Source organism: Caenorhabditis briggsae (assembly GCF_000004555.2).
Source record: "Caenorhabditis briggsae complete genome, chrII, whole genome shotgun sequence".
NCBI classification, from domain to species: domain Eukaryota; kingdom Metazoa; phylum Nematoda; class Chromadorea; order Rhabditida; family Rhabditidae; genus Caenorhabditis; species Caenorhabditis briggsae.
Window position 1 is genome coordinate 2,135,502 of NC_013486.2, and position 11,022 is coordinate 2,146,523.

General features: G+C 35.5%; 4 protein-coding genes across 4 annotated transcripts in view; 3 read left to right on the forward strand and 1 right to left on the reverse strand.

Annotated features, from left to right (window-relative positions):
* Positions 1-804: 804 nt before the first annotated feature.
* On the forward strand, positions 805-2,689 carry CBG21960 (the record flags this gene model as incomplete). Its single annotated transcript, XM_002629871.1, has 7 exons — positions 805-900; positions 947-1,150; positions 1,198-1,452; positions 1,501-1,911; positions 1,957-2,172; positions 2,217-2,513; positions 2,561-2,689. The coding sequence occupies 7 exons, from the start codon at positions 805-807 to the stop codon at positions 2,687-2,689; spliced, it is 1,608 nt and encodes a 535-aa protein (XP_002629917.1).
* Positions 2,690-3,283: 594 nt separating this feature from the next.
* Positions 3,284-5,557, reverse strand: CBG21959 (the record flags this gene model as incomplete). Its single annotated transcript, XM_002629870.1, has 5 exons — positions 3,284-3,408; positions 3,456-3,888; positions 4,509-4,934; positions 4,989-5,093; positions 5,480-5,557. The coding sequence occupies 5 exons, from the start codon at positions 5,555-5,557 to the stop codon at positions 3,284-3,286; spliced, it is 1,167 nt and encodes a 388-aa protein (XP_002629916.1).
* A 634-nt stretch (positions 5,558-6,191) lies between these two features.
* Positions 6,192-6,661, forward strand: CBG21958 (the record flags this gene model as incomplete). The annotated part of the gene is made up of 2 exons (XM_002629869.1): positions 6,192-6,271; positions 6,517-6,661. The coding sequence occupies 2 exons, from the start codon at positions 6,192-6,194 to the stop codon at positions 6,659-6,661; spliced, it is 225 nt and encodes a 74-aa protein (XP_002629915.1).
* A 700-nt stretch (positions 6,662-7,361) lies between these two features.
* The window catches only part of CBG21957, a gene marked incomplete at both ends in the record, with an annotated part of 5,983 nt that continues 2,322 nt past the window's right edge, over positions 7,362-11,022 (forward strand). The window contains 8 exons of the mRNA XM_045241781.1: positions 7,362-7,436; positions 7,484-7,690; positions 7,739-7,996; positions 8,052-8,240; positions 8,288-8,494; positions 9,657-9,866; positions 9,935-10,243; positions 10,749-10,979. Coding sequence (XP_045097422.1) covers positions 7,362-7,436; positions 7,484-7,690; positions 7,739-7,996; positions 8,052-8,240; positions 8,288-8,494; positions 9,657-9,866; positions 9,935-10,243; positions 10,749-10,979 — 1,686 coding nt within the window. The remainder of the gene's footprint in view (positions 7,437-7,483; positions 7,691-7,738; positions 7,997-8,051; positions 8,241-8,287; positions 8,495-9,656; positions 9,867-9,934; positions 10,244-10,748; positions 10,980-11,022) is intronic.

Sequence of the window (11,022 nt, forward strand, 5' to 3'; positions counted from 1 at the left end):
GAGCTCACTCGCTGAGAACTAGGAAAATAGAAGTTAGCTTAAAATTATATTGTTTTGTAGACATTTTCAAAATCTACACTTTCAAATAAACATCGTTCCAAAAAAATGGGCTTAAAGAAAGTTGTGAGTGCCGCAAGACTCTCAGAATTTTGACGATTTTTTCACTCACCTCCTCCTTCTTATACACCGTGTTAAACATTGGACCCATCGCATCCATCAATTGTATTCTCCACCGCTCCACATCCCAATTCCCACGTTTTTGAAATAGCTTCAATCCGAAAATCATCATTTTCAGCGTTTCCAGCAGCGAGTCAACAGCTAGAACGTAGAAACCTGACGGACCTGGAATAGGTACCGCACAGTGTTTAGCTCGATGAATCGCGAAAATGATGGTTCAGGAACATAAAAAAGGTCTCAAAATTTTTTTAAACATATTTTCATTTATCTCGGGTATTTTATTCACAAATTTACTGAAAAATAGTCTAATTTTTTACAACGGAACGGTGGATTACGGTAAGCAATTGCGTACTTTCTCCCCTTTCGTCTCCCGCTTTTGTGTCTCCCGCTTTCGTGTCTCCCGCTTTGGGTGTCTCCCGGATTCGTACGGTCTCGTCGTACCACCGAAATTATAGTGAGCAAGAGGCTTACTGTAGAAAATTAAAGGCGATTTTCGAAAACGCCGATTTATCTTATAGTTGATGCGCCTTTAATTTTCTACAGTAACCCCTCTTGCTCACTCTATTTTCTCAACCTATTTTTTCGGCAAAGAAATTCGATAAAAAGCGTTTTCAAAACACGAAAAAAATGTCGAAATTTCTGGAAATTCCGAGTTGTGCAACAACTCCGATGTGTCTTCATAGAGAAACATTATTCTACATTCTCGATGGATTCATTCAAGAGGTTTGTCGAAAACTATAATTTCGCTTCTTCAAGTTCTACTTTACAGGCTAAACAGAATATTTGCTCTTCTGAATACCCTCCAGGCGACCTAAAAGGACAAGAAACCAAATTAATTCAATTATTGATTGATAAATCGAATCAAACGCTTCGAATGTATGGATCGGCCCAGGAACTTTTGGAAAATATCAATATTTTCAAGGATTTTCCTGCAAATCACAAGTTTTTCGGTGCAGCTGAAGAGCCATATCAAGTAGAAATTTTTCTAGTCGTAAATAATAAATTGCAAAAAAAATTTAGACTCGTCCGACTATCTTCAAAAGTTTGAAGGATGAGGAATACATTGCCAAGCAAGATCTTTTTGTAATTCTTCAGAATATGATTCTTAGTGTAAGCCGAGAATGGCCAATTGAACTAGTACATTTGTTCGCATATTATTTGAAAGCTAGAGAGGAAAATGTTGAAAAATGTGTGGAATTTGTGAAGTTCGATAAGAAATTTATTGATTCCATGAAGAATAGGCTCACTGAGGCCATGGGAACCTCTCAACATTCGGTAAGACATCGGGGCATATCAACAGACACAACAAATCTAAAATTTCAGCCAGCTAAACATCAGCAGCTTGTCAAAGAATTTTCGAAACTGAATTTGTCTCAAATCATCGCAAAATTCGAACACCTCATTCCTTCGAAGCTGAACCCAGATCAACACCAACGTCTTCAAGTGTTTCTCGGACGCTTTTTCAATAGTATGCCATTGAGAAATCGTAATGATGGAATGTTGATGAGCTATTTGTTTGCCAGTCTAATCATCGAATCTCTTGAAACTGTTGTTGATGAGAATCTGGAGATGTTCTCGCCACGTCACCAAGATTCTAAGCAGCCAGTGACAGTCAGAGTCTTTGAAGATGGAGATCAACAATTTCTGATGAAAACTTCTTTAAAATCAGTCGTTTTGGAGACCATAACAATGGAGCAATTTCTCGACAATTATGGAATCACTAACAATATCGAGGTATGCGCAAATTTGAAAAATCAATAATCCAGATTTTTCTTTCAGTTCATTCGCTATCCAATCACTAGAGTCAAGCACCGAGCTACTCCGATTCAAGGACCTTCTGGAAGTTTCTACATTCTTGCTATCGACTTCTTTTTCGAGCTTATGAGAGAATTGATTTTTGATAAAAAGTATTTCCAAAAGCTCAAGCCCGCCGATCTTCCTGAATTTCTCCAAAATAATTTCAACGAATCCGGCAAAATTTTCTTCCCAATTAATGTAATTGTTTAAAGATTTACCATTCAAAAAAACCTATTTTTAAGAGCCTATATTTTATTGAAACCGGCACGCTTCTACCGTTCTGGATTGATGAAAAATCGAAGAATGTTCAAGCCAAAGAAGTCAGAAACGCCAAAAAAGACGGATTCACTGTTCAAAACCTGAAGAACGAATTGGTTCGTTTGGGTCTCACCACGACTTTTCCAGATATTCAGGATTATGCAGAAGGGGTGTATCTTGCAGCGGACAAGAACAAAAAAGAAAAGTTCCTGAGAACTTGCGATCTATTTGACGCTATTGAGCACTGTCAACTCATTTGTATTCTGGAGAGATCTCTGAATGTAAGTGCGCTCTGTTGACAAAGAAAAATTGAATTTATTTTTTTTAGCTCAGAAAGTTCGTGCACAATCAGAAAGGATGTCATCGAGTTTATGGATTCGTATGCGGTTTTTGTCTTCTTGAAAAGCTACAAACGTTGGCCATTCAGGATTCCGAGGGACCTTCTGGAATTCATTGAGCTAGACTCAAACTTGTTAACTTTGTTTTACCTTGTTTTTGTTCTTATTTTTGTTGTCTGTCTCTTTTTTTTTCAATGAACAATTTGGGCGAATGCTCTTTTTTAAGGCGCATCGTCGGATCAGCAGCGAAAAAGCAAAATTTTTTGAATTTGGTGCCATTTTTTGGATGAACCTAATGGGTTCACAATTCAAAATTTGGAGAACGAATTGAATTATTTGGGTCTCACCACTAATTTTCCGCAAATTCAGAATTACGCTGAAAAGGTGTTTTCTGAAGTTGAAAAACGCAAAAAAGAAAGCGTCCTGAGAACCTGCGACTTGTTTGATGCTGTTGAACACTGTCAACTGCTTTGTATTTTATTTATGTAACCGGGCGGTGGCTTCCTCTTTGCCCCCGTAGCTCAGTCGGTAGCGGCGCCGCACCCTCAATCCTCGCCCCTACAAGTTCAACTCCTCGAGGGGCGTATGTAAATGGAATTTCGAGCAATTTATTTTTTTTCATGTCCTCCCACCTTTAAAGGCGCATCACGAAATTGTTAACAGAAAAATGTAAAGACATTAGGCATGTCAGATTACACAATTAGAAAAATTATTTAACAACACATTTTAAACAGTTTGTAACAAAACGAAACAATTCGGATTCTAGGTTTCAGAACTTCGGGATGTCTCCATTGCAAGCCGGACAGTCTTTGTGCTCTTTGAGCAAAGTGATTGCACACTGAAATATTTCACAAGTTTTAAAAAATCAATTATTCAATTAAAAACCTTCGAATGGAATCTTCCGGATTCTAGGTACACAATGGCATCTGATAATTTGATCTTCTCCAGATTCAATTGATTTTTCGCAGATGAGACATCGGATTTTCTGTGGAGAAATTTTGGATGTGCCGACAGTACCGTAGTCAACCGATAATTCGGATTTTGCCAATTTATCGGTCAACTGCTTCATCTGCACGTCATCCGTCTCATTCTTGACAGATAATTTAAAATTTTTCTGCTGTAATTCTCCAATTTCCAGCGATTTTTCCTGATCTTCTTCGAGCATTTTCAGATGAGAGATCTTCAAATCGGCTAACTCTTTTTCCAGAATCGCCAGCTTTTGATCTTTTTGAGTTTTTGAATTTTCAGCATCACACTGCTCACATTTCCTACCATAAACTCTGTGACATCCTTTCTGGCTGTGAACGAACTTTTTGAGCTGAAAAAGAGAATTCGAATTCTATATCAATAGAGCGCACTTACCTTTGGAAGTCTGTCGCGGTGTCGTGAGGTATGCCGTTTTCATCGTATGCAAATGGTTGCGCGTGAGAAAGTATGGGTTTTTCTGAAAGTTCATGGCCTAAGATTGGTTGTCTAGGCCGCCGACCTCCTCGGGCTTGAATCCTATTTCCCATCCAAAAAACATCTGCACAGCCAGACTCCAATCGGGCATTCGTTGGAAGAATCGGAAGCCAAGAATCAGATTTTTTAGCAAATCGAAAAAACCGTCAACTGCAAGAACACAGAATCACATGTTGTTTAGTGGACCTTGAATTGGGACGGCTTTATCTTTGGCACGTAGAATTGGGTAGCGGATGAACTGCAAATGTGCTCTATTGGACAAAAAAAAGAAGGATTTTTGAATATTAGAAACCTCAATATCTCTTTTTGATCTCCAAACTTCTCCTGAACGTCTTCCAATGTCATAGCTGCTTCAACGAACATTCCGACCTCATGAAATTCGATTTTTGTCGATTTTACAGATTCATTGATCGCATTAAATAGCTCCGCCTTCATTACAAATCGTTGTTATCCTCCACGGTCTTCGAATAGTCTTACTGTAGGCTTTGGGCCACCCGCCGAGAAAATCTCCAAGCGACAATTGATTATTCTTTGCAGCAAATTCACTATCCTCTCTGTAGTGCAGTACAAAATAGTGAGAAGATATGCGAAATTAGGGATCATGTGGAATTCCAAAAGATAACTTCGAAGGTTAATCTCGAAAATTTCGGACTCTGAATCTTGCCAATCGATTTTTATCGAGTTTTTGAACTTCAAAAGAAGCCTGGGAAACTCGAGTTTCATAATTTCGGTCATCATTGGAAGTCTTACATCGGTCCCAAAAGTTTTGATATCATCTTGTATTTCTTTTTTAATCGAATCGAAAACTTTCGGGTTATATATCACAAATTCACATTTATCGAGATTCTTCAGCTCCTGAGATCGTAAGAAAATTGCCAGAAGGGAGCGAAAGATTTTGGGTTTCTGAAACAGTTGTCAATAGAGCGTATTTGCTATTTTTATAAAAGAAGTTTTTACTTCAAATTGATAAACTTCTAGTGTTAGCTTTTGAAGTATCACATAGGCATCTGATTTGCAGATATATTTTTCACCCTTCAGACTACGGTAGATCGATGGACTAGTCTGGAAAATACAAATATTATCATTAGAGCGAATTTGCGGAAATACATAGTATGGGTACAAGAGATATGCATGTGTATCAGCATATACGCCACTACCGGGACAGCTTCTGAAGATTTTTGGATTTCCTGTAAGCTCTTTGGGCGATCCGTACATTCCTTCACAAAAAAATTAATTTAGCGAGGAGCATATTAACAATTGCTTACTTATTAGAGGGAAATTAGCATGTTCAAATAATTTAGAAATTAGATCCTCTCCATTATCTGTCACATAGACTTGGCGCTTTGAATGTTGAATGTTGGCGCTTTGAATGTTGAAATACTCGGCAACATTTTGGCTGTTAACTAAAAGAAGAACGCTCCATTGATTTGTCAGTCCAGCCCTCTTACATCAAACAAAACATAATCCAAAGTTGAAAGAAGTACGCATTCAGAAGGTATCTCAGCATTCGGACTGTTCGGATTCATTTTTAGGTTAGCAGGAATTCTGAAAAATCCAAAAAAAACACGTTGAAAAAAGTTTCTGTACGATTTCGGGTGGTGGTGTTTGTGGACTTCGCACTTTTTGCTTTTCGGCGATTCTTGAGATATATTTCACTGAAATTTAGTACTCTTTTGCATAAAATTTTGCAGAGAATATTTTGAAACTAGCCCGACATTTTTTTTCAACCCTGACTGTTACCCAAAACTAGTGTGCTGTGTCGATTGTTGACAATCGACAAAAATCGACGAAAATCGTTAAAATCGGTGTCGATTTCGTCGACTCGATCAAAAATCGACATTCAAAAAGTCGACAGAAAATCGACTTTTCAAAAGTCGATGAAAGCGAAAATCGACAAAAGTCGATTTTTGTCGATTTTGAATCGACTCAAAATCGACAAGAATCGACGAAAAGTCGACGAAAAAATCGACTTTTGTCGACTTTACTGTCCGAGAGAACTACACGGCCGGTGACCTAGAAACTGCCTGTGGCCGGGGTATTTTTCGTGAAAAACAGGCATTTTTCATCGAATTTTCTACTGAAAAACCTATTTTCCTTGTTTTTTTTTGGGTGTTTTGTTTTTTTTTTCTGTTTCATTTATGACATTCTTGCTTATTGCAGATGAATTCGTCACAAAATCAATCTAAAGCGTGGCGATACTTCAAAAAACAAAATAACGGACAAACTGTGACCTGTAAACTGTGCGGAAGGAGCATAAAGTTCCATTCTTCGACCACAACGATGCATCAGCACTTAAACAGTCACCACGAGAAAGAAGTTGTAGAAATGGAAAGATCGGAAAGCAGAAAATTATATATTTATCGTTAAATTCTTAATTTTAGTTAGTACATAAAGATCAAGAGCCACGGCATCAAATAGTTGGAAAAAATCACTTTGGAGTAAGATATTAAAGCTTATTTTTCCTCAAAATCTGATTTTTCTTCAGATCTACGAAGAAGAATACGTCGACAATAGAAGAGTACGAATATGATGACGAGAATGATGACTCAGAAGGCGTAGAATATTACGATTCCAGAGAGCATAACGGTGATACTTTTGGAAACGATTTGGCCCAAATAATGAAACATTAATTCCTAATGCTGAACTTTGTTCTTCTGTTTCTTCTCTTTTTCAAAATTTTGTCGCTTTGAATTTTCTTCTAATTTCGTTGCCATCTTCTGAATACTGATTCTCTATTTTGTACCCCGTTGAAATTAAGTTTTACACTATTTGTTTTTTTATTCATAAAAATAAAGTTGTTACTCTACACAAAAAATGATTTCTTCAAAAAATTAGAAAAAAATTTTCTCGAAGTGAAATTTTACTTTGTAGTCCGGAAAAGTCGATTTTTCGTCGACTTTTGTCGACTTTTTGTCGACTTTTGTCGATTTTTCTGTCGATTTTAAGTCGACGCAAAATCGACAAAAGTCGATTCTTGCCGATTTCTGTCGATTTCCGTCGACGCAAAATCGACAAGAATCGATTTTCGTCGACTGAAAGTCGACAAAAATCGACAACGAAAAGTTCGATTTTTATCGACAAATAGCCTTGTCGAATTGTTGAATGTCGACTGTGTCGATTTTCAAAGTCGACAAAAATCATCGATTTTCGAGTCGACTCGGCACTCTACCCAAAACCGTGTTTTGAAAGCTTGAAAAATCATATTAAAAAGTTGAGTGCAGTTTTGCGTAATTGTGTTTGCGGACATTCATTTTTTCAACGAATTTCAGAATTTTTCTTTCAGTTTTTTCACTCAAAAAACTCTCTAATTCAACGTTTTTTTGCAGAAATATGTCACAATTTTTCAAAAATCCTGCGAAGTGTGACATTTCGTGTGATTATGTGAAGGATTATGTGATTTATGGGGTAAAAATCGCCTTTTTGCCTCCCAATTTCTAAAAAAATTGTTCCAGCTCCAAAAATTCGTCTCTGAAAGCGTTTGTCGGAGTTTTGATGAGCCCGGTGACAATGGGAAAATGTATATACAGAGAATTCTGAAACATTCTGGCAACAAATTCCGAATGTACGGATCCGCAGACGAGCTGACCGAGGAAATTCGAAAATTCAAGAATTTTCCGGAAACCTATCGATTATTTGGCGATCAATATTTCTCATTGAATGTACATAATCTTTTTTTTTTGAATATCGATTTTTTTCTTGATTTTCAGACCCCAGAAATCTACTACAGCCTAAACCGAAAGAAGCGTTTTATCAACAGGGCAGATTTATATGTGCTCCTTCATAATATGATAATTTCCACTATAAAACATGAGGCCCCGAAATATTTCCAAGCCAGTGTCGAAAAATTGATTCTGGAGCTAGTTCCACCGCCCGGCGGGCCGGTAGAACACGTGGAATTGGGGAAAATCGATTTTCGAGGGATTCTGGAGCATATTCAGAGGCTTTATAAGCTTTCAAAGAATTTTGTGAGACAAAAAAATCTGGAAAATTCGGGGAAAATCGATTTTATTGATTTTTTAGAGCCAAAATGAGCTGGGAGAGTTCGATATTTTCGATGATTTGGATTATGAAGAGAGGAAGAAATTCGATAAAATCGATAAGAAAAAGACGAGAAAATCCCAAAAAGATGAGATTTTACAGCGATTTTTAGATGCAAAATTTTTGGATAGTCTGGAAGAGATAATCGATAAATTTGAGGATATTTTTGAAGTATTTTTTTCCCTAAAAATCGATTATTCAATCATCGATTTTTGCAGTTTGGTTATAGCCCCCAAACTATTCGAGTTTTCGAGGACGGCAAAAATTCGAAATTTGTGATCCGAAGAGAGATTTTTGAGGCGATAAATTTGAATTCAGAATATTCAGAAGGCATTGAATATGACGATGAAAAGGAGAATATCTCTAGAACTATCGATTTTAGAGATTTGAAAAATCTTTTTGGGGAGCGATTGGGGGATATTGAGGTTTTTTTTAATATGAAGAATTTGGCGGGAATTTGAAAATTTCGAATTTGGATTTTTTTGAAATTCAGAAATTATTCAAAAATCTCGAAATTTATAAATTTAGAGAAAATTCCAGGAAAGTAAAAAAATTTCAGAAAATTTTGAATTTTTGAAAATTCTAGAAAATTTCTATAAGTCAAAATTTCTGAAGTTCAGAAATTTGAAATTTAGGAATTTCTGGAGAATTTCATAAAATTCAGAAATTACAGAAAAATTTCCTATTTTTTGAAATTTTTAGAAATTCCAGAAGGAAAAACCACGAAATTGTGAAATTCAGAAATTTGGAAAGTTCCAAAATTTTGAAATTTTTCAGAAATTCCGAAATTCAGAAATTTGGAAAGTTCCTTAATTTAGGAATTCAGAATTCCTAAAATCCAGATTTTTCTCAAATTTCGAACTTCCAAATTTCTGAATTTCTTGAATTTTATGAAAATTGCTGAGATTTGGTAATTTGAACATTTCCAGAATACAGGAATTCTGATAATTCCAAAAATTGTTAAATCAAAAATATTCAAAAATTGTAAAATTTGGTTTACAAATTTCTGAAATTCAGCTTTGGAAATTTAGAAAAAATTCCATAAAATTTCGAAATTCAAGTTTTTAAAATTCAAAACTTCAAAAATTTCAGAAAATTCTGCAAAATTCAAATTAGAAAATTCCAGGATTTCCAGAAAATTTCGTAAAATTAAAAGTTTACAATTTGAGAAAATTCGGGAACTTTGAAAAAACGACATTCAAAATTTTCGAAAATCCAGACAGTTCTGAAATTTGGAAATACCAAAAATTCGAAATTTTAAAGATATTNCTAGAATTTTCATTAAAATCCAGAAAATTCAAAATTTGAAAAATTACAGAAATTCCAGAAATAAAATTGATAAAATTCCGCAAATTCCAGAAAATTTCGAAATTCGGAAATTTGAAAATTTTCAGAATTAAAAAAAAACAAAAAATTGAATTTTCACGAAATTTCTGAAAAATTCCCGAGCTCAGAAACTTCTAGAATTTCAGCATTTCCAAGAAAAAATGTTTCAGAAAATTTCGAAATTTCAATTTTTGAAAATTCAAATTCCCGCCAATTTTCTACCAAAGTTCTCAATAGAGCGTATTTTCGTCTTTTTTCCAGTTCATCCGCGTCCCGATCCGTCGAACGAAACACAAAGCCGTCTACATCCAAGGACCCAGCCGAGAAATACTGTACATTCTAATCCAAGATGCATTTTTTGAAATTCTGAAATTTCTTATCCATGGAGCGAAGTTGTTCCAAAAGTGTCACAAAAAAGAGGAAATTTTGAAATTGCTCACCGAATTTTTTCAAGTTTTTCATAGTGATTTTGTTAGTTTTTTTTTGAATTTTTTTAGAAAATCGGAATTTTCAAAAAATTCAAAAAATCGATATTTCAGGACTGCAAATGCTTCATCGCAGTTATCCATATGCAAAAACTAAAAGAGAATCTTTTCTCGAATTTTCAAATAATCAATAATCGAAAAATCAAAGAAATTCGAGATGTCTCTGGATTCAGCCAACGAGATTTAGAATCAGAGCTACAGTATCTGGGTCTCACAACGACGTTTCCGGAAATTCGAAATTTCGCGGAATTGGTGTATTCTGAAGTGGATAGAAATAAAAGGGAGCGAATTCTGAGAACGTGCGATATGTTCGACGCCGTTGAGCAGTGCCAAATTATCTGCTTTTTGAATATGTTCCCGGAAGTACGGATTATTGATTTTTTCCTTTTTTTTTGGGAGAAAAACGAAGAAAAATAGACAAAAATAGCGATTTTTAAGCCTAAAAACGTGATATAAGATTGACATTTTTCACTACTAAAAGTCGATATTTTGGACGAAAAAAATCCAGGTCATGACCCAATTTTCTGTTGAAATCGTGACCTAGAATATTTGAAAAATTAGGTCACGACCTAATTTTTTCTAGGTCATGACCCACTTCTTTCTAGGTCATGACCTAAATATTTTATAGGTCACGACATAATTTTTTTCTAGGTCATAACCTAATTTTTTCTATGTCATGACCCATTTTTTTCTAGGTCATGACCTAGATATTTTATAGGTCACGACATAATTTTTCTAGGTCATGACCTAGTTTTTTTTAGGTCATGACCTATATTTTCTGGGTCATGACCAGTTTTTTCTAGGTCATGACCTAGTTATTTCTAGGTCATGACCCAAATTTTTGCAGATTTTAAATTTTTTTTTCCAGCTCAAATACTTCCTTCACGACCAAGAAGCGTGTCATCGTGTCGTCGGGCTGAAATGCATGGAATGTGAAAAGGAAATTGCTGAAAAAATGCAAGAAGCTGCTGAAAATGCGAAAATATCGCCGATTTTCTATGAAAATCTCTCGAAAAATGAGGAAGAAAATGAGGAAATTTTGAATGAAACGATGAGAATTAGCGATTCAGAAGACGAAAATCCCGAAGACGTCGATTTGGTGACGTGGGAGATTGTGGAAGCGGCGGAAATTCCGAATTTAG